Genomic DNA, 24,434 nt, shown 5'->3' on the forward strand with positions numbered 1-24,434 from the left:
TGAACGATACAAAAAGTTTTGTCATAATGGTCAATTTTCTAAATAAATAATCTGAGTAAATAAGCTTTCCATTGATGTATTTTTGTTGTATGGTTTGATAGTAGGCTTCAATATTTGGCAGAGATACAACAATTTGAAAATCTGGAATCTGAGGGTGCATAAAAATCTAAAAATTGAGAAAATCACCTTTAAGGTCATCCAAATGAAGCTCTTAGCAAAGCATATTAAGCAAACATCACATTTTGATTTATTTAAGGTGGGAAATTTACAAAATATCTTCATAGAACATGATCTTTGCTTAATATCCTAATGATATCAGGCATAAAAGAAAAATCAATTGACCCATGCAATGTATTTTTCGCTATTGCTACAAATAGATCCCAGCGACTTTTTACTGCTTTTGTGGTCCAGGGTCAAAAATGCTATGATTAATAACTCTGTCGCAATGTAGGTTAGCCTTCAGTCAACAGATCTCAGACTTTATTTATCTAATGCCTTATCTGAGTACAGCCAGATTCCCAGCAATGCAGCCAAATAGGCTTTTTAAAAACAGTTCATTCACGGGCCATGAGGTGTGGTATGTTTGCCTGTAATAATTCTTAAAAGTACCACAAGGGGACTTACTGTGCACAGGGCATTGTGGTTCAGATTCCACAACACAAGCCATTGGACAAAAATAGAGTCTGATGATAATTAGTGTGAACATGCACTGCTTTGATGTTAAAGATCTTATATACCACATATATCTTGCTCTCTTCCTCCCACCAGAAACCATCTGTTACAAGATTTCCATGTCTTGTTTAAAATGTCTCACATCAATAACACAAGAATTTACAAGTTGTTTTTGGACAGAGACTTTTGACCTTTGGACCAGATTCCAGACAATTACTGTTGACATCTTACAACTTCCTTCACATGCAACCATGTTGACCATTTCACAAAGACGTCACTGACTTCATTACTCTCACTGATTTCACTCAATCATTTCTCAGTAACAACCTCTTCCTTCTTTCCGACAGCACAGCAATAGCATGTTTAGCTAGTAAAGTTGACCCAAAATGAAAAATCCATCATTTATTATTCCACAAAGTTATTCCAAACCTGTATGAACTATTTTGAAGAATGTTGGAAACCAAGAAGTTGATGGTCCCATTGTTTTCCATAGTGTTTTTATTTCTCTTCAGAAAGGGCCTGTTTGCTTACCAGCATTCTTAGTTTCAAACATCATTATAGGTATGGTATTAAATTAAGATTTGTAATGATAATAAAACCATATTGGACTGCATTAAGATTCAGCTGTAACAGATGTTGCAGTTTTTTTCAGTCGCTTTGGTGCATTTCTCGGTTTAGAAATTAAATTCTCCAAAACTACTCGTTCAACCGCCACATCATCCAAACACTTGTGACTGGAAGATCAAACACTAAACCAATCCAGTTTGCCTGGATGAAGACATGCCAAGAGTCCTGTTGCAGGTCGACATTGTATTTGCACAAAGCTCCTGTTGAACGTGGATCTGGCAAAAACACCAGGGTGTATCCAGCCCTCAGGGAGCAATAAGCAGTGACACTAAATAATCTACAATTTTAGCAGTGAAAGGAGAGGATCAGGTGCCTTAATGCCGTTACTGACCCACTTTACTAAGCAAAGTGCAATCAACAAGTTTTTTGCATGTGTAACCATGAACAAGTTTTAGGGTGGCTAGTTATAGTCACTCAAGATTTCGGCAACTTCCTTGCTTATTTGTTTCGGCTTTGTTCATGTGACTCTTGCTTTGGCTATAGTGGGCTGGATGGAGCAACTTTCAGGTTGACACAGCTGTCTGCTGTGGCACAGGGCTGACTGATGTATGACAATGATAAAGGGGAGAGGTATCATGCCCTAGTCCTTTCGCATCTGCCATTAACCATTTGTAAGCATTTAGTTGTGTTTTAATGAATGTGGGGTGAGTAGGTCATGCACCAAGGATGTGAGCTTCGTGATTAGAATCATTGCTGAAGGTCTTTGAAAACTAGTTTGACAAATAGAAAAATAAATACAACATTTTAATTTGTTACTAAGCAAACTAAAAACTACAGTAATAAAAATGGTTTTCTGATATCGTAAATCAGTGCTCACCACAACCGTTTTATTCAGTTCCTGTTAAAACAACTTTTGTGATGTTTTAATCTATTTGAAAATAATCTGAACACTTACTGTTATCGTTTTGTAGACAAAAAAAAAAAAAAAAATAGACAGGGCGGTCTTTCAGACTGTTTTAAACTAAACAAAAAAGTAGTTTATTTATTCATTTAAAAAAAATGTTTATGTGAATCAGGCTGCACATTCGGTCTGTAGCCTAATTTTTGTTCACTAAAATAAACCAAATAATTTGTTCGGGAATTGGGCTACACTCACTGTGCTGTATGTTTTTGATTCACTGAATGAACCGCTTCATGAGAGTCATTTGTTTGAGATTCGGAATAGACCGGTCACACAACATGCACACACACACAAAAAAAAGATAAAAGTTCAAAATCATTTGTTCTTGAATCAGATTACAGTGATCAGGCTGTATTTTTTTATTCACCAAAAGAATAGCCTCATTCATCATAGTCATTTATTCGTGAACTGGGTTACACCGGTCGAGCTCTGGCTTATGGTTTTAATTCTCTAAAAAGAACCGGCTCAATAAGTAGCCTTAATCAATTTGTGAACCCTGCTGTACACTGTAAGTTTTTGATTCACTAAAACAAGCAACTCATAAAAGTCTTTGATTCACTAAAAAGAAGTGAACCACTTCATAAGAGTCATATTTAGGGAATTGGGCTACACTGTGTGCACTGCATGTTTCTGATCGTATAAAAAAGAGCCGCTTCATAAGAGTCGTTTGTTTGAGAATGAAGCGCTTCTTTTAATAAAGTGGTCACTCTGCATCTTTTTCAGTCGATACATGAATAACTGAAGCCTGCGAGGATGACTCATTGCAAACATGTTTTGCTATTATTTTGTGGCACATGATATACGGACTACTCTGAACTCAAATTCAAAACTCAGGTGAAATATTGGTTTCATTTACAGTGTTGTATATTTAGTGGAGGATATCTAGTATTTTTAGATTTGACATGAATCAAATCTTAAAATATAAGCAAAGGTCTGTGAGAAAAGCACCTCCCCGTGAACTTAGTAACACAGAGAGGAGTGATCTTAATATGCTTCAGTGTCGCTCCTACACATTAACATACTGTACCATCTCCATCCTACACGCACCGCATGAGCAAGCAGTGACTCCCCTTACTAACTCATTATAATAGTGCTGCAGTGAGCAGAACGGTGATGTCATGTCCTGTCAGCAGCTCCGAGTGGATGGCTGATGACATGAACCATGATGAAGAAGCCTCTGGAATGCAGTGACCCTGTCAGGCCTCCATCTATGTCCACGCCTGATAAAGATGTCACTCCTCAAATCCATTCGGGGTTTGTGATGTCAGCTTTGGCTCTTACCTGCCATACAAGGATGTTGTTTGAGTGATTCTTCCTTATCTAATCCATTGTGTAACTAAACAAGGCCAGTTCATTTCCCTGAAGACGTTTCCCTTGAGGCCCCAGACAGAATTTGGCTGAAATCAGGGTCTCAGAGCCTCCTTCAGAGGAAACTAGACAGCTTTTGGAGTCCAGTGTCTGAAGTACTGTGAGAAAAAGCTGAACGCCGGACAGAAGTGATTTAGACATGAGCTCTAGAGACCGAGGGGCCGCAGAAATTATGCAAACTTCTGATGCATGGTTAGCTGGTTTACCACTGCACACTATTTTTAAGTGATTTCCCAGATATGAGGGGAATTATTAATGCTGGCCACCCAGAATATTCACACCAAATTCATATTTTTATTTCCAATAGAGTTCCATTACTATTTTTAGCCTTTAACTGTAAACAAATAGTATCAAGCAATGCAATACTGGGGTAACACCTTACAATACTGCATATGTAAAGAATGACAAACGAAATAATACTCAGTTTTTCAGAAACTGAACATTTCTTGAACCTTATATAAAAGAAAATCTAAAAACCTGGTTTATGATAATTGATACAGGCTTTGCTAGTTGATGGCACAGTGAGAACATGACTTAAGGAGTAAAAAAAAATACATATTAGTTTTATTCCGAGGCCCAAACTGAGTAAAATGTGCAATTTTGTGCAAATGATTTTCGAGTTGAAATTCTTAGCTTGTATCTTGAATGAGATTTTTATAATAATAATAAAGGAGAGTAAACTATGTGCTTAAAAAATGCTTTAAAATATCAGTTGTCACACAATATCTCACAATAATATCTTAAGATATTTAAATGTTTAGTTTTATGATCAAAGCTCTGTCATGAGAGCAAATAAATAATGCAATGAATTTTGATAATAAACATTATTAAAGCCTTTAGCATTAAAAAAAAAATGATGTATGGATAATCAAGTAAAAATTCCATAGGATGCTTCTGTCCATAAATGTTCATGGTGAAATATTAATAATAATTAAAAAGTTAATTTTACATAAAAAATAAATAAAATATTTTACTTGAAATATCGATCAGATGACAGAAGGCATGTAGGACCTTTAGTACACCAGGTTTTTCATCAAGTTATTTCTAGTCAAATCTAGAGATTAGAACATCGTTTGCAACCCATCAATCATTCAGAGCATCTTAACCAAAGCAACAAGTTAGCAGAATGTGGTTGGAAAACTGTAAAAAAAAAAAAAAAATCTTTTATATCTGATCTTTAAGTCTGAGAGTAATTTGAGTCCTGAAACACTGTCTGAAAAGAAGATGACAACTCAAGTTCCCTGAAGAATTCATAACTGAAGTGGAGGGATTGGACCCCTTTGAGGCCCCAGTGAGCCCAGCATTGTTCCCTCGCTCAGAGGATCTTCCACTAGAGTTCATCTAATCTCGTCATTTAATAAGCAAACCAGACACATACTGCTCTGATGACAAAGACTATTCAAATGTTGGTTGAATGATTTCAGACTGACGTGTTTTGTGTTTGCTTACAGTTGGACAGTCAGCTTTCTGTGCTCTGTGTATTTTGATGTCCTCAAACAGAAAATGTCTAAGATCCGTAATGAACCGGTCACACTCATTTTAAAGGCGTGCGAGAGGAACCACCACAGCTCTTCATTACTCATTGAACACCATTCACCCCAGGAGAGAGCTGAACCTTTGGTCTGAAGGTCACTGTCAAAAACTTTTTCCCAGATGAGAAGATAGATTAATATTTTCATCTCAAAAGGCTTTTGTAAACTGTGAACTGATGCAAAGCTTAGACTGATTTATTGCCATTTTTATGTATATATGTAAACCCGATGATTAAATACTTGTGATAATCTCTTTCCACTCTATTACTGAACTTATCAAAAAATAAACTTTCATATTTAAGCCAAATATAATAAAGGGAAAAGTGTTTTCAGACTGTTTCAGATTTCACAAACAGTCCAACATGCATTGTCTAAAACCGGCCACAATACATCATAGCTGTCAAAATGAGTCTAGATTATTTTAACGTGCACATAGTTCCCTGTGGGCATAGATAATATTAAATTCTGTACAAGTGAGGTAACACCAGTTTGGGTTCCTGTAATTAGCTGGTAAAACATGCTCCTCTTTATATGCAATTGAATTAGTCAATTGCACTTGGCTAAACTTAGTGAAATTTCAAAGAAACGCTATAAATATTGACATGATCAGTTCATTGTGACTGCAAATAAATGTGACTGGAAATGTAACCAGCACTAGACTTTCACGTGTCTCGAATAACACTGTAGACTTAACAAACGCAAATGGCACTTGACTGTAGAGGAAATAACCTCAGGATTTCAATCATTAATATTACTGTATTATTGTTGCACTGTTATTGTAAAACTATTTTAAACATAACTCAAATCAATATTTCTTGTCCATATGCTACTTGAGTCCTGTTCATTTTTATAGTTGAATATAAAAGTTTATTTAAGAACAGATAAAACATAATCATTGCAGTGGCATGTTGACAATTTCCTATAAGTTATAATAAGATAAGAAAAAGAGTTCAGTAACAAGGAATGTCATTGCCATAATAACAATTAGAGGAAGTCAGACGCTTAATGGGGCAACAATAACTACGTAATCCATGAACTACATCCACAACAAGTTCAAGAGCTATTGTTTTAAAAAGGGCTATCTCTTTCTCCATTATACACGTTCAGTCAAAAAGTGTATCATTCTGGATTGGGTTTCATATTTGAATCAATTTCCCATAACAGCAAGATCTGTGTTTTTACAAATGATCCGACAAACTAAATAATAAGCCCATGTAAGCGCAATGGGAATTTATTGCACATTATGTTATATTATTAGTTATGTGATTGTGAGATTGAAGCTCAGTGGTTTCAATATATATTATTAATAAAAAGCCATTATTTAATCATAAACTGCATTTTTTTTTTTTTTTATCATTTCTTAACTGTGTTGACATTTCTGTATTTCTACAGTTTGCAATATATAATTCATATAAAAGTTACATCAAACTGCAAAAAATAAATACATGAATGTCAGATAATGCTTTGCCATTAATAGATAAATTAGATGACTCAAAATTATACTTTCACATCTCTCATGCAGAGCCCCTAAAGTGACATTCATAAGATTTTCCATGTTTGTGAAAAACGTGAAAAAGTTGCAAAGTTTCTTATGCTCAGGTTTTTTTTCTGCCAATGTAAACATCGCTCTTTGTTTGACTGAACACTATTAACTTACAACTTTTTACTAACAAATCATTTCTTTCTCACTTTGAAGGTTTGGATATACAATGATTCTCATGGAAATCATTTAAAAAAAATCGACATTTCCAAATTGACCTCCACATTCCTATCATAAAGATCTCACAGAGATCGCAATAAGGCATCTTCTCAGTCGTTGTAACATCCTGGCAGCAGGCCATGAGACACATGTTGGAAGACGTCTGCTTCCACTTAGAAAATAAGAGACTCAGAGGACCACTTGAGTCAGAAATTTGTGTCCCAGACCTGCTTACTCTGCATGCCTGGAGTTTCAGGAGTTACTCCATGTTTATTCATCTCTAGGAGGTGAACATGATACATCCTGAAACCTTCTAGAGATCAGCGTGTTAAGAGTCAGAGAGTTGACTTAGTCACCTTGTAAATTCTTACAAAGTATTTGGGTCACAAACGAGGGCGGCAAATCAAGGTATCATCTTTGAACGCTACAAAAGCTTTGATTTATTACCATTCTAGCCTTAAGTAATAATGCATGCCCATACACTACACGATCTTCAAAGTCATTCCATCTCTGTTCTTTTAATGACTGTTTGAAGTAGCAGATGATTAAAGGAATAGTTCACCCAAAATAAAGATTTGCTGAAAATGTACTTGCCCTCATAACATCCAAGGTATATTTGGATAGATTTGGAGAAATTTTGCGTTGGATCACTTGCTCACCAACAATGGATTGCCTGCAGTGAATGGGTGCCGTCAGAATGAGAGTCTAAACAGCTGATAAAAACCTTGCAATAATCCACAAGTAATCCACATGACAACAGTCCACCAAAATAATATCTTCTGAACCGATAAAATTAAGAAATTCATCATTAAGGTGTTTTTATCAGCTGTTAGGACTTTCATTCTGATGGCACCCATTCACTGCAGTGGAACCATTGGTGAGCATGTGAAGTCATGCTAAATTTCTCCAAATCTGTTCCGATTAAGATACAAACTCATCTGCATCTTGGATGGCCTGAGGGTGAGTAAATCTTTATTTATGAAAACATTAATTTAATAAGAACTGCTCAAGGCTGGTAACCAGAAGGCTGTTGGTTTTACTCCCACAGAGCAAGTTATGAACTGCCACCACTGTGCCTTTAACCAAAGCTCAGTAAGATCAGAGGAGATTATTATCTCTGTAATGAGGCCTTCTGTTCCCACACATGCCGTTGCATGCACATTAGATTTCAATCCAGCTTGTGGGTTACTGTCCATCTGAAATGCATTTATCATTCAGGGAGAAAAGTGAAGAGGAAGCTCCACATTATTTAAGATCCGACAAGCTGCATCTGTGGTTTGGTCTCTTTTTGCATAGCGGTCTGAATAAGATTATCCTACTAACACCTCCACAAGCCACAATCATACCTGCATGTTTTCTGATATCTGCAATAAATAAGAACTGTTCTTTCCCGGACAAGCATGTCCAGCAAGAAACAACGTGTACTGAGAGAACAGATTATGACATTAAAGCCGTTCTAGTCTACTGTATCATGCAGAGTCATCGTAAAAGAATTTATTTTGTATTTGCTTTGGACACAATGTTCAGTCTTTGATATGTTTAAGGAACAACCCGCCCAAAAATGAAATAAAATAAAAAATCTCTCATCCTAATATCGTGACCTTTGTTTTAGCTCTCAGGCCCAGGGAGTAGTATTTTGTAAATTATTAATTCCCTAAAGTCAAATCTTGTCAGTGAAGCAGTTGAGCCAGTTACTGAACCAGTTCATGAATAATTTATTCATAAATTGAACCAATCAATCTGTTTCTTGCCAAAAGCTACAGTATTTTTATAATTACTATGGTTTGGATACTTTTGCATAAGTTTATTTTAATATTAATACTATTTTTCTGGAATATTCTGGAAGGATAAAAGTAATACAGGTTTAAAATAACATGAGGATACATTCATTTTAGACAAACTACTTCTTTAATTGTAATAGTGCATGGAAACAAACAAAAGTCATCAGATGATTAAAGAAAATAATAGTCAAATGTTAAGGGTGTGTTAATGTTTCAAATAAAAGGGTGTGTTTGCCAAGTAAATATTTGTGTGACTCTTGTGAAATATAAATTTGTTTATGATAATGACTTTGCATCTTCTATTCAGTGTTATGTTAGTATCAGTAAGATACTTTTATTGTTTTAATAATATTTTGAGTCAGTATATTTTCTGTTTTCATTTCAAATTTAGTTAAAGTTGCAGTAAATGTGTTGCATGTTTTTGTCATGTCTTTAATTTTCTGTATATATTTTAATATGTCTATTTTCTCTTTTATACTGTATATGTTTACTTATTTTTTTATTATAATTTACAATTGCATATTTGTAAGTTATTTTACTACATCAAGTTAAACTTGATTAAAATAAGAAATGCTATTTTGGCAACTATCTGATACATATATATATATATATATATATATATATATATATATATATATATATATATATATACTTTATATTTTTTAATTCAGTTAACGTTTATTTTATTTCAAGTTTTGGAAATGTTTTTATTTTATGGGGTTAATTATATTTTAGTTTTAATTTTAGTTAAATATGTATATATATTTTTTTCTTCAAGCAGATGTGTTGTGTTCGTTTTTGTATTTTTGAGTGACTATAAATATATCGTACTTAGAGGAGTGATTTGTCATTTCCGCTTTTAGGCATTTCATTTGTTTTGAGTGTCTGTCTCTGACTCATGGCACTACTGGAAAGCTTTGTCATTACAGTCTTGCATAGTCAGTCGTTTTGACTATAACTTCAGCTTATCTATAAAGGAAAATGTGGAAAATCCTCAAACAATTGCACAGCAGTGTTGATCACTAGGCAGATGTAAAGAGAATGTAGTGTGAACACAACATGTATTGCTCCTAGTCTATGCACATGTTCATCAAGTTGTGTTTTTTTTCTCTTCCACTCTCTGTAAAGCTTTCTTTGTAACTGGCATCCTAGAGGGAGCAGGCCGAAAGGTCTGAAATCTGGACTTTTAACATCTCTCCAGGATGCCTGTTTGATGAGGGAAGGAAGGTAAACAACTATTAATGAATTTGTGTTGCGCATTGGCTCAAACACAGTCACATGATTGGGGAGAGGCGGACTTACCAGTAACTCGGAGCCAAAGATGCAGCTTTGCATTCTGCTCAGCTAGCAGATGTTCATCATGTTGTTTTGTACTTTTTGGTCTTTTGTGGCTTTTCTGCCCAATCACTACACTGAAAAAATCATTAAAAAAAAATCATTTAGAAATTGATACATTTCACACATAATTAAAGTAATGAGTTGAATGTAAACAAAAAGCATACTCCAATCTTTGTTTTATTTATTAACTTTGAAAATGTATATATTTTTGTATTTTAGTTTAATCCGTCAGGCAAGGGACTGCATTTATACATAAGTAAAGATTTACATTTGCTTTTAAAATATAACAAATATAAAAATATTGATTGTTTAAGGCAAATATGCTGATGATTTCAACTATTAAAAAAGCAACGCAAAAAAAATGTTAAGTTCTAAACTTAACTTTTTTTTTACAGTGTTTACCGCTATCTTTAATGGCCGCATGTTATTGCCCTTGCTCATAAACCAAAGTCCTCTGAGTGTACAAATCCACTCTGCCACAATTCAAGCCACATGCAAGAGAATGTGGTCGATCCAGATGTTTTTTTTCGGAAGGGACTCTCAAAGGGGTGCCTGTTTTGTTACAGAGTTCCCTTGAAGAATTGAGTACAAAATAATAACCTTAAAAGTTTCTGTCAATAAACAAAAGAGTTAATGTAGTGTGGGAAAATGCAGTGCATCTGGACCGGATTTTGATGTTGATGTTTCAGACAAGCGAAACTGATCGCCAAGGTGTTGCTATGCAGTTGCTGTGGTTGTTAGTGCTTTGCTATGCTACACATCTTTTGACCGTTGTATGTTTCATTCTTAAGTATGTTGTATGGCTGTCAGCTACTTAGAAGTACTTTGTTTAACACATTTGACCATGTTTGGTAGATTTTCCACAGATTCCACCTGGGCTTTTGCAATAAGCATGTAATGCATAGACAAATAAATCAACAGATTACTCGTTAGCTTTATTGAGAACAGGTCACAGGTTCAAATGAAACTAAATATCTCTCCTGCGAATGTTGGTTTTGTTCAGATTTCAAGAACATGCCAGTAAGATCATGCCAGCCTGCCAAGAATGATAATGGCAGGACCACATTCTTGCTTTTGTGAGATATTATGTTTAGTTCCCTTGCACGCCTTTTCACCCAGGAATGCAAGTTTGATAAGTTTGTCCACTGTCTTGAAAGAGCTAATATGCTCTTTAAAATTTTTGCAAGCTTGTGTCTATTCATAATTAACCAAGCTCGTAAATAATGATATATTTTTGGCATCGTGTTTTTATAACTGTTGAGCTTTGTATTTAAAATTGCAATCAGTTTGTTTCCTGAAATCTTACTATGTTACCTGAACTCTTTCCTTTTTGCAAGTTCAAATGAAACAGTCGAACATTTTTTTTTTTTTTTTTCTGTTTCAGGACCATAAGGCAACTGTGTATTCAATGCATCCTACAAGAATATCAAAAAAAAAAAAAAAAAAATGGCAACACTTTATATTAATGACCAATTCTCACTATTAATTAATTAATTAATGCATTAGTTGTTTATTAGTACTTATAAAGCAGATATAATGCTTTATTCTTATATAATCATTAACTAATTTTTTTTATATCTCCTGGAGAACTGTATACAGGTTCATAATTATGCATAATGTATAATTAATTCTAAAGTGAAGATCATGATAAACCACTAGTAATGACTCGAGTATTACAAAATGCCTCTAAAGGAACAACTTGAATCAGTATCCTAAAGTGAAACGGATGATAACGTGTCATTGTAAGCGTTAGAAATATGCAATATGTAAGGTTTTCGAATCCAGAGCTGCTGTCTGCTCTGAAACGAGTGAGCAAAATCTGTCCACATGTGCACCGATCCCAATAATGAACATAATTTTGAGAAAAATGCACAAAATCTTGTTTTATGTCACCGGAACTCCAGCCTCTATTTGAACTAACAGTAAAGAGATGACAGATGAGGCCCAGAGTTAGGAAGTTGCTTCCAGACTTGCTGTAATGGTTTGAGTAATAATGCAGGACATGCATTGTCAACCTTCAGCCGATGTGGAATTTCTGTTTCTGGAAGTTCTTACATTGTCAGTATGGAATTATTTATTCACTGGCTATTAGTTTTCGGTTATCAGGGTTTTTTTGCTACTTTTTACAGTAAAAACCTGTCAAAGGTCGATTATAAAGTTTCAGGACGTGTGATTCAGGATGACACACTTAAAAATAAAGTGTAATGACATCTTAGTGTAACGAAGAATAGCCTGGAGACCGTCTGTAAAAACAGAAAGGTTAAACTCACAGCAAATTGTGTTTTTAATTTTTAGTATTTCCTCTGTCAAGAAAACATGAAAAAAATTCCATGAAATGACCTCATCAGGCCACAGGAGTCTGTTTACCTGGATTATGAGCAAAGAAATGAATAAATATGTGAAAAAAGTTATCTTCTCTGTGTGTTCTGAAGGAATCGGTTTGGTTTGGTTCTTAAAATGTGTAAAGCACTATGTAAATGCATTATGCAGTATATTTAAGTTTGAATATAAACTTGGAAAAATTTTGAAGTAACAAGCTAAGACTAAATAATATTTCAACGGCCTAGGGGACTTTCCAGTGAGGCATAATTTATTGATCCTTAAATTAGGATGTTTTTTTTTCCAATATGGAGAGCAAAACTTGCCAAGGCAATTCAGAAACATTCATAAACATGAACAATTTGGGTGTGTGATAAAATGAGCTGATTTCCTTATATTGTGCCTTTTTTAAAAGGAATAATTTGGTCAACAAAAAAAAAAAAACATACAGTCATCATTTATTCATGTTGTACTTCATGTCATCACCACATGTTGTTTAAAGAATGTTCACACTGTTCTTTATATTGTGCCCAAATCCTTTTAAAACAAAAACATCATAAATGTATGATATATTTGGTGTCATAACTATCAACCAATATTAAAAACATTTAAATGTATTGATATTTCAATCGATATTGAATATTCAGTTGCAGTCACGGCCAGAATTATTGTCACCCTTGGTAAATATGAACAAAGAAAATCTGCATTGCTAATCCTTTAGATCTTTCACAAAATCCTTATCTTTCATTAAAATAAAACAACTGAAAACAAGTGGAAACTCATGATTTAATAAATGCTTTTCTCAAATACATGTTGGCCACAATTATAAAAAAAAATGTTTTTATTTATTTGATTAATAAGGTTATAAATAGTTTAAATTAAAATCAAATAATAGATAAATAATTGCTCTTTTTTATGTAGCAAAATACAAAAGGAAACACTTGCACAAAGGTTAGAATGTCACTTTGCTGTAATCTCTGGAAAGGTTAAACAATACAGTTATTTTGTGCTTTAATTTGTATGATTATTTTCCCAAATCTATCATTTTTATTAAAGTGCATATGGTATGGTTGTTTTTTTAAGGCAGCATTGGGTTTCACAGAGTACAAGTGAGTTCAGCCAAACCTCAGGCTCTGACCATTGTTTCTGACCTCACATCCTCTCACAGGTTTCTGGTGAAGCAATTGAGATGATCCGGATAAACAGAGAGGTCAGGAAAACCCCAGAGCCATAATGATGAGGAGGAGGAGGAGACACCGCAGTGGATCAGTTCTATTGTAAAAAATAAATAAATAAATGGATTATGACTTCATTCACATGAGGAATGCAATTCACATATACTAATATATAAAGAATATCAACTTTCCAACTTCTGTTCAAACAGAGCCACTGGGCCTTGAGAGCCTCATGACTCATTCGTTTTATCTCTGGATATTTGGAGTGGTCAAATAATCACATTTTCCTTTAAATAAATAATCTGTATTATTCTGTTTTGAATAAACCCATAACCATAAATATCAGCACTGTTTGTGCTCTCAGCATGAATGGTATTTCAAACTGTGCAGAGTCTAATATTTCTAACCCATCAGATTTATCATTTTAATCTTACAGTGGCTAAAAATGGTTGAAAAAAATCTCATATAGTCATAGCTGAAAAAAATATGTCCTGAGAACATTTAGGTAACATTCCCATGAAAATCTTATTTCTATTTCTTGATTATATGAACATTCCATTTCAGTTTTTGCAAATATTGTGGAAAAATTACTTTTGAATGTTCTCAAAAATGTTGGTTGAATGTTTTGCGCTCACATTTGAAAGCATTATAGTTCAACCAAAAATGAAGATGTGATTTTTTTTTTAATCAGCTGTCTGACCTCTCATTCTGACGGCACCCATTCACTACAGAGGACAGAGAGAAGTAATGCAACATTTCTCTAAATCCGTTCTGAAAAACTCATCTACTGTTGGATGGCCCGAGATTGAGTACATTTTGAGTACATTTTAATTTTTGGGTGAACTATTCCTTTAAAGACCAGATAACATTGAATGAACATTCTATTAACGTTAAATTAAGAATGTTTGTTCATTCAGAAAAACTTAACATTCCCAAAACAAGCTTATAGGTTTATACTGAATGAGCTCTTTTTTACTTGCACCTGTATGAAACTCCTAACAAAAATGTCTTTGATAAAACATCTTTCAACAGTTTAAAGTTGTTAATTTTTGACAAACCCTATTGTTTAGGCATTAAATATCCACATTTGGCACAGCCAATTGCCTAAAAGTTGCACAGCCAATTGTGTAAAGAGATTCTCAAATGGCAATAATGAGACTTAAAGGAAAACCAACCTTTTCCAGTCTTATCTTATCCCTTGTGGTTTTGGGTGAGTTTCACTGGAAGCACTGGAAGCATTTTAACATGCAAAGCCACAGGCGAGGGTGAGGTACCAGCTGCTCATTTACATAAGGATCTGAATGGGCAACAGACCCCTGCTGGCATTCAGCGCTCTAGAGGTGCCTGCATCACATACCGGCTGAAACTGGGACAGAACTGGAGTCATGCTTCCCAAAATACAAATCGTGACCATGTCATGAGTAATATGTTGTCATGGTGGTCATCAGAAGAGTTAATGCCCATAAGCAGTTACGTGACATAATGCATGATTAAATCATGTTTAGTTTGCATCTCATCCCTTCGAACAATGCTTCAGATCACATTTTTAATTCAAACGCAACAATCTCAAAACTGTTAAATAAGGTTAAATAAGAATTTTAAATATCAGCACTATCAGTGAATAACTATTAAATTATATATATATATATATATATATATATATATATATATATATATATATATATATATATATATATATAGTCACATAAATAATTGCATATTATTTGATGATTAAAATATTTTTTCCTTTTTAACTTGCATTCTTTAATCACTAAAGTTCTTTAGTCGTTTATGTAATCAACTGTGTTAGTATATTTGTGTGTGCATAGACAGAGACAGACTCACTTGTCCTGGAGGGCGGGGCTTCCTGAGGGTCGCTGGAATCTGGGTGGGTTTTCTGAACTCACACACACAAGGAGGGTGCTTCAAAAACCACCTGCGACGAGTTTTCACCGTCATTTTTATCCTGCCTGGTAAAAGGAGTTTTACTTGGTCTTCGTACCGAATTTTTTTCTTGGTCTTCGTACTGAAATTGGATTAATATTTTCGCCTGGGGACAGTATGGAAAGTAACAGGCAAATGAAATATAGCCGGCTTGAATTGGTACTGGTTTTATTTTTCACGAGCTCTTGCGCCTCAGGTGAGTCGCGTACCTGTGTCGAGATGACTGAATGCGTGTTATTCATTTCTATCGTTCTAATAATGTATTGATTCATTTGCTTTTCTGTTTCGTAGAAATCTTTCCAAAAGCACAAAACGTATCCTGGTCCTCTGTCAATTTTAAATCCATATTAACATGGAGCCCAAAACCAACCAATTATTCCTACACTGTCGAATTTTCAAAGTAAGTCGTCATTTTTTTTTTGTTATTATTAATATATAGCACAGTAGTAAGGTTGTATATTTTACATTCACTGTCTTGAATGCAGCATCAGAGTTATGAAAATAATTTGTTTAGGAACCACACCCTTTCCGGGCTCAATTAAAAAACACTTTAAAAGGTATTTTCCATAATAGCGAAGGGTCTAGATCTGTTACAGTTTCTTCTTGCAGGTTTATATAAAGTAAAACGTACACTATGAGCTTCAACGTTTTAGTGTCAAACAATAGCGAAAAGACTAATATTACTTAGATCATATTGATTCTGACCAATCAAGTCTTAATTCGTTGATTATATCAAAAGGTTTCTCACTGTGTAATCTGAAAAGGGCAATAAACTGATAAAAGATCATAAAAGTGTATTATGTATTTTGTTTCTATTGTTTTAAACTTTTCTGTTAATTTCTACTCAATCAATTTTCCTCAGTAAATGAATTAAAAGTGCATTGCATTTATCTCTGCAGTCAATTTAACTTGATTTGATTTAAATGTTAGTGGGTTTAGATATTCTTTTATTAATATTTAAAGCATAAGAACCTTTATGAACGATAAGCTCTGTATTAATCTCTCACATGAGGCAGATTTGGCAACTCTTGCACTCCACCCCCAGGACTTGTTACAGCAGGGCACCAACCTGTCACTTTTTTCTCATCTAATATCATTTATTATTTCCAAATGTTTCCTTTACTATCTTAATGTCTGTGTAAAATGACTGTAGACTCGGCCAGGACAGAGAACGGATGCAGCACTGTGTCAAGATGATGGAAACTGAATGCGACCTGACAGAAAGGTTAAAAGACCTGAATGCCTCTTACAGCGCTGACGTCCTGTCTGAACCCATGCGGGGCGTCTCCTCAGATATGGTTGAGTTCCCTCATGTCAGCTCGGAGAAATTCTCCCCTTACTATGACAGTCAGTATCTTTTACAACCACCTTTATTTAATGACAAAAAGATATTGAACCATTGTAAAGGTCTTCTGTTTTGATTCTCTTTCAGCTGCCATTGGCAAGCCAGAGTTTACAATAGAAGTAAGCAGCGACAAAAGGAAGATAACGCTGCTCGTAATGGACATCCCCACAGCTCTCTTTAATGAGGATAAAAAGAGACTGAATATTCGGGATGTTTTCGGAGACAACCTGCAGTATAAGGTTGCCTACAGAAAAGCCAAGAGCACAGGAAAGGTTAGTGTTGACTGTAAAGTGTGCTATCTTTCATTTGTCAAATCTTTTTTTATAAGCAGTAAACAGACTTTTCTCAACTCTTTCACTACTTTTTAAAGTCTAGTGCTATCCCGACTTCTAGTATAAAACAACTTTTCAAAAAAAAAAAAAAGATTACTGAGGTATGAAAAAAAAAATCTTTTTAAATGTGTTTAATTCAATGTATTACTGTTTTTCTTTAAAAATATATATTTTTTAACTTGAAGAGTAATTATATGTCTTTCTAAAAATATGACAATTTAAAAAAATATTTTTATTCACCTAGATTTATTATGTAGTGCACAAAAGAAATGACATTTACAAAAATATCTCAAAAGTTCTATTCAGAAGATTTCATAAAGATTTAAAAAATAAATTTACACTTTTATTTATCAAGGATGCAATATATTGTTCAAAACTGACTGTGAAGACAGTTATAATGTTACAAAATATTTATAATTACATTATTTAAATGCTGATTAATATGCTGCTATTTTGAATATCTATTAATCAAAGAATTCTGGAGAAAATAAATTTTTGTTTCCATAAAAAAGCCATCACAACATTCATCTTTAATAATAATCTTAATTAGTAAATTAGCATATTAAAATCATTTCCGAAGGATCAAGTGACACTGAACACAGGCGTAATATAGCTTGGTATCACAGGAATAAATTATATTTTAAAATAAATTAAAATAGAAAACTTTTATTTTAAATTATCATACTATTTCACAATATTACTGTTAATAAATGCATAAATAAATGCAACCCTGCTGAGAATAAGCGACATTAGAACATTTTTAAAAATCGTTATTATTGCAAACTTTATATATTAAACATATTTTATGTCTTTGCCTCTTCAGAGAGAGAAGATCAGTAAAGACAGCACCATTGAGCTGACAGATTTGGACCGAGGAGAGAGTTACTGTTTTAACGTTCAGGCTTTCTTACCCTTCCGCGCTCTAGACAAACAACACGGGGAAGTCAGCAACATCCAGTGCTCACCAGAAGAAAACACATCTGTCTTTGCAGGTAATGCTTTCACTTTTTACACTAAAACATGGTCTGTCAGGGATTTTCAACACAACAATCTCAGGAAATGCAAACGTTAGAGTGAATCATTTTCCAAAAATAGACACTCTCCCCTGATCTGGACTCTGGCTGTAACACATCCCTGTATGAAGTGTCAAAGAGCTGATAAAGTATCACATCACAGATTTCTATGGACTCTATGAATGTGTGCTTCACAGAGACATTTAATCCAACCGATAGCACTCATAATTGCTAAGAAATGTGTCCGTTGGGTGGATTGTAAATTAATCATCACAGCGTCTAGGGACCAATAGAGCTGCAAAATTCCTGCGGTGTCCATCACAAGCTCATCGAACCAAGTCTTGACTTTAATGACGATGATGTAATGTTTTTGCAGAGTATGGTGTGGGTGTCATCTTCGGAGCCATATTCATTATCATTTTGGCAGTAACAACAATCATTTTCATCGTGACGTGCTACAGACGAAGACAGAGAGAAATAAACAAAGGAAAAGAGGGATCACCCCTGAAAGGTGTGTGAGGAGTGAGGATGCTCTGTTTGGTAGATCTCAACTGGACTCCCTTAGGGAGGATGGCGTCCCGTTCTATTAGAAAACAATGGGAGAATTGTGTTTCTGTGAAACCTCAAACTGTAGATATGTTAGACATATTATTTAGCAAGACAAGACCTTTATGCTGTCTGGTGGTGGGTTCTTTAGTCTGGCACTGAAGTGTAAAATATTTTATATTTTATAAGCACTGCCTTATTTCTTCTACTTTCTAACAAACGGAAATACTGTATGGTTTATAATGGGTTTTTATTGTGCGCACTTGGGAGAATCAAAATCAGAGCACATTTTATGAAATGAAAGAACACTAATTTATTTTTTTAGCTATTAATGTGGTAGACTATATTTGTTTGTAAAGTATTTTTGTGACAGCAAAACATTTTATTTTAGGTTTACATGTACGTGGGTAACCAGCAATCATAAAATAATGTTAAATCTGGTTTATTGTTGTCATTTTGATCAACTTTATCATTATTCTACAAACCTGTGAAAACAGTAGGAATGGTACTGAGGTGGGATTTTATTTTATTTTTTAAATAAAACTGTTATATATACAAAAATGCACATGTGTCGTTATATTTTATGTTATGTTTCATATTGCTTCATCAAACTCATTTAGATGTCTATCAATTAAATAAATGGCTCAACTGCGCCCTCAAATGTAAATTAGAGGAATTATTCCATTAAATGTAACTTCACCCATCAAATATTTTAAGTGCAAGCCTCATTTCTAAAGAATATATATATATATATATATATATATATATATATATATATATATATATATATATATATATATATATATATATTATATATATATATATATATATATATATATTAGATCCTTTTTATTTTGATTCACATCCCATCTGACTGCAAACTCACATTTGCAACTTAAATAAAATATATTTTATAAAAAAATATCTGTCTATACAAAGTCCAAGACCAGTGCACTGTATTTTCCAATAATCAACAATAAAAAATGTTTTATTTTGTACACACCAAGCTAAACAGACAGGTAAATCTAAATTAAAATGTACATCAAAATATACAATAAAAAAATTGTTGGTGCAATTAGAGTGAACTTTTGTGTTCACTGAGAGTAGACTGGGGCAAATGTTATAATGACGTCAAATGTTGAACGTTGCGTTTTGGGACGGATGTCTGGAACACACACTTCCCGTCTTCCTGGATGTAATTTATCAACATCTCACTAGTGCTGACCTCAAAGTACACAAACGCTCCTGTCGTCTGATTAATTGCGTTGGAGAACAGCTGCCAAGAAGACGGGAAGCTGTTTTTGTGGTCGGTGAAAATGTCCGCATTGATTCCAGTTCCGCTGACAACATATGAACTTCCATCGTCTTCTCTGATAAACTGATGAAATAGAAAACATTTAAAAAACAAGTAATAATCCCCCCAAAATGTATAGATCAAATGTGTGCACCCTCAAGCCTTCCTATATGTAGATGAGTTTGATTTGTTTTGTTTTTTAACATTTGTTTTCATTCAGAAAAGATTTGGAGAAATTTAAGCATTGCATCACTTGCTCACAAATGGATCCTCTGCAGTGAATGGGTGCCGTCATAATGAGAGTCCAAACAGCTGATAAAAACGGCATAATCCACAAGTAATCCATACGATTATATCACATCATTTAATATCTTGTGAAATTAAAAACTGCATTTTTATAAGAAACTAATCTATAATTTCTGGAGAAAGCAATACAGTATTATGATTAGAGGACTCGTATTTTAGCAGAAAGCAAAAGTTTCGACAGTTTCACTTCACAAGACATTGATGTACTAGAGTCATGTGGATTACTTGTTAATTATTGTGATGTTTTTATCAGCTGTTTGGATTCTCATTCTGACGGCACCCATTCACTGCAGAGGATCCATTGCTGAGCAAATTATGTAAATTGCTCCAAATTAACGAACAAACTCATATACATCTAGGATGGCCTAAGGGTGAGTACATTTTCAGAAAATGTTCATTTTTGGGGGTGAACCTTTAATAGAATGTTTTATTGAAAAGTTATAGTACTATTTAGATTTTCTATTACGTGATGATGTGATGTTGAAGATACCGACCTGTAGACTGTGGTCATGACCACTCAGATATAAGGAGACGTGGTACTTCTTCAGAAGAGGTCTGAGTTCTGATATCAAACACTTGGTCGGACCGTGATGCCCAATGGACCACACTGGATAATGACCGGCCACAATGACAAAATCTGACCTGAGGATTAACAGATGCATTTATTACTAAACGCATTTGATGAACATAAACTTTGTTTCACTTCTGTTGTGGAAAACAGCTGTGAGAGTTGCTGCTATTCTTCTCAGTGGTATTTTTACTGTAATTTCCCCTGCACATGTGAGGCCATGTGTTGTTTGAGTTCAGTTTCATCTGCCTGTTAACGGTTTGTATTTTAAACACAAAACTCTCAAGCGCATCACCTTATGTCCATAGTGCTGAAGTCATAAAACTGGGCAAAAAGAATTGCCTTGTAACTTCTAACTTAAATTGTTGCATGAATATTTTTTAACCCTGTCTGAAATATGAATGAGTAGTGTTTTAAATAGTGTTTTTGTTTTGTATCATATCTGACACACCAGGTTCTTGTAGGACTCATATAGTGTATAAATATATATATATATTGTATATATATATATATATATATATATATATATATAGACCAAAAGTAGGTAGAGAGAGAAATTCTGATAGCTTGTAATGTAAATCAGTGAGATCTTTATAACCATAAGCACATCATTTACATAAAATACACATAAATATCAGGTCCAACACAATATCTTTCAGTAGAATGTCCTAATAAGATGATATTTAAATCATTTTTTGATCAAATATTCATAAAGGCTGATGTATCATATCTGATACTCACATTTTAGCATGATTTTTCAAAAACATGACATATGGATAATCAAGTAAACCTAAATTGCTTCAGTCCAGTAAGTGTGTTAATACTGAAATATTAATAGCAATACATAAGTTGTTCTTACATTTACTTTTTAAGATTTAAAAAGACTTACTTTCTAAGATTTCACGTCAAGAAGAAACCTGAAAGTTATTCTAAAAGGCCTTTTACTTTCGAAAAAAGCGTAACGTATCAATCAGACGACATAAGGCCATTTTTTTAAGCAAAGTTTTGATCATGTTGAACAATTAAGACACCTTAGAAATGAATGTATCATTATATTTGAAACATTTCTTCTTCGTTGCTGCTCAGAAAACAAAGCTGCATTTACAACTGCAATGACAAAAGGGTAACCGATTTCATTTTTGAGTGAACTATCTCTTTAAGAGCTGGGTCTATTTTTATTATGGAATGCCGGGAGTGTTTTCCAACTCATATCTGGGATTTAGGAGGATGTGATTGACTTGGATCTGAGACAGTGAAGAAGTGAGAGAGAATAAGTGAAAGGCCTTTAAAAACAAGCCTTAAAATTCCTGTAATGTTTGCCCAGTAAAAGGAAAACACATCCTGTGATTATCACTGGATTTCAATGTTGTTTGTTCTTCTATTAGGGCCAGACTGCTTGTATTTGGCTCTCATGTAGCTACTGTTGTTCTAATAACTCACTTGGTGTTTTGAAGTTTCTCCTCGATCCATTTCAGATGTTGTTTGGCAGCAGCGTAGCTCTCCGGACCTACAGGGTCAAGCCCGTCATAGGTGTTCCCACACAGAACCACCGTATCAATCATCAGGACCGTGATGGAAGTGTTGCTGTGGGGGATCTTGAAGCTCAGCTGATAGTAGAGGTCTGGGTAGATCCTGCCACACATTAACACCAGCACACTGAATGCCCATGTTCACCTTCTTGAACACATAGAGCCTGACCTTTGACCTCACTCACCATCTTTCAGATCTGTTTGAGTAGGCGATCTGTGCTGATATGTTTCCACGGTGATCGTGATTTCCTGCTACCAGGTACCACGGCACGGCCATCAGCGCAGGGTGAGAGAACACACTCTCAAAGGTGGACTGAAAAAGAAGAATTCTATTCTTTATTATTACTACTACTAATATTACAATTATGTAATTTATGTGATTTAAAAACTATAATATTATATACAGTAAATAATAATAATACTTTTTAAGTAAGTAATTATATTTTTAAGTTATTTTACTTAAAACTGGCCATGGTTTACTTTACTATGGTAACTGTGGCACAATTTTTATTTATTTTTTTGCATTCATTTGTAAATACTATGTAATACCTTGTAAATACCATTATACTTGAATTATAATACCATGGTATAAACGAAAGCGCCATGGTATTGCTAAATGATACGTCACAGTACTTTTTGTAAGGGATGTAAATGCATAAGATATTATCATGGTATAAAATATGTCAAAGCACTATAATATTACCATCTGGACACTCAGTGTAGCATAGTACCACCTTTTGGTATTTATTTTTATTTATTTATTTATCTATCTAAATACTAAATGCAAGAGGTAAACCATATAGAATACCGTAAAATATAATATTTTTACTTTAATTTAATTTAATTTTATTTTATTTTATTTTATTTTATTTGTTTCGACTTTTAATAACAATTTTCATAGTTACATTGATCTAAATATGGTGATGAGGATCCATCCGTGGTTTTACTTGTGTTTACTAAATGCAACAGGTAAACCATATAAAAATACCATAAAATAAAGTACCCTGGTCCTTTTATTTTATTTTATTTTATTTTATATATAATAATGTAAGCTTGTAGGTCCGGAGAATATAAGCTTGACTGTATTCTGCTCTTCTGCCACTAGAGGGACCAATTCATCTGTGACACTGACTATATCAGGTTAGCAGAGAGTGTGAAGAAGAGCTGAAGTACCCTACACACCATTACATCTGCTCTTTAACATGTCTGGTCCTGGTCATCAAACTTCGATGCTGTAATGCCAGTGTAAACATTAACCTGAGAAAACCCAACATCTTGCATGAGAGATCCCTCAAAAGGTGTATGCAAATTTCACAAGCACTTAAGACAGAAATTTCAGAGGTGAATCATACAACTGACTAAACCTGGCGTTCACCTTAAAGCGGGTGTCATCTACGTCTCTGACCCCGCTGAAGTAGAAATGATCTCCAAGACTGAGGACAAAGTCCAGCCCTGAGCTCTCAGCGATTCTGCCCAGTTCATTGGCCGTGTCAAACTCATGTGGTGTGTAGTAGGGGTATATAGGAAGTCCACCCCAGTCTCCAATACCAACAAACTTCAGAAAAGCTGAGGAGAAACCAAACACGTAGATAAAGAGTTTATATCAAGGCATATTCCACAGACTCAAAGTGAACTCATGTCACACTTGATCACATGAAAAATTCTTACTGAACCGGTTTGTCTGCACTATAGTCATGTGGCCAGATATGTTTACACTTCCTTAAAGACTATAATAATACAGATCATAAAGAAAATACATCAAATATACTCTACCTTGTTCATTCGCCTGACATGTTGTGTAGAACGTCTGAAGGCAGGAGATAAGAAGGAAGACCAACCGCGCCATATCATGATCCGATCCTGCAAACAGTCCCAGTGTATGAGAGCTTTGAGAGTCACACAGACACTGACAAGCCACAAACAGCTTAACACACAGTTCTGCACCTAAAGGGAAACTGCATGTGGTTTATGACAAGCTTCCTGTATTGAGTACAACATGAAAGAATGAAGCACATGATGACCAACGTTCACCGGTTTATAAAGTAAACAAGTGAATGTTATTATCAGCTATCAGAAAAAAAAGAACTTAGAAATGCAACAACAACCATTACTACTATTATATTAGTTGTTACTGTAAATATATAT

General features: G+C 34.2%; 2 protein-coding genes across 2 annotated transcripts; one reads left to right on the forward strand and one right to left on the reverse strand.

The window, feature by feature from the left end:
* Positions 1-15,333: 15,333 nt before the first annotated feature.
* LOC113080789 (tissue factor-like) lies at positions 15,334-19,157 on the forward strand. Its single transcript, XM_026252843.1, has 6 exons — positions 15,334-15,552; positions 15,648-15,756; positions 16,510-16,703; positions 16,789-16,973; positions 17,857-18,025; positions 18,423-19,157. The coding sequence occupies exons 1-6, from the start codon at positions 15,474-15,476 to the stop codon at positions 18,563-18,565; spliced, it is 879 nt and encodes a 292-aa protein (XP_026108628.1). The 5' UTR covers positions 15,334-15,473; the 3' UTR covers positions 18,566-19,157.
* Positions 19,158-19,547: 390 nt separating this feature from the next.
* Positions 19,548-24,308, reverse strand: LOC113080787 (tartrate-resistant acid phosphatase type 5-like). The gene is made up of 6 exons (XM_026252842.1): positions 24,063-24,308; positions 23,665-23,855; positions 22,475-22,602; positions 22,201-22,392; positions 20,687-20,834; positions 19,548-19,970 (listed from the first exon to the last, which is right to left on the reverse strand). Exons 1-6 carry the CDS (start codon positions 24,133-24,135, stop codon positions 19,713-19,715), a joined length of 990 nt encoding a protein of 329 aa, XP_026108627.1. The 5' UTR covers positions 24,136-24,308; the 3' UTR covers positions 19,548-19,712.
* Positions 24,309-24,434: the final 126 nt, after the last annotated feature.

Source organism: Carassius auratus, unplaced genomic scaffold (genome assembly GCF_003368295.1).
Source record: "Carassius auratus strain Wakin unplaced genomic scaffold, ASM336829v1 scaf_tig00032032, whole genome shotgun sequence".
Classification (NCBI taxonomy): domain Eukaryota; kingdom Metazoa; phylum Chordata; class Actinopteri; order Cypriniformes; family Cyprinidae; genus Carassius; species Carassius auratus.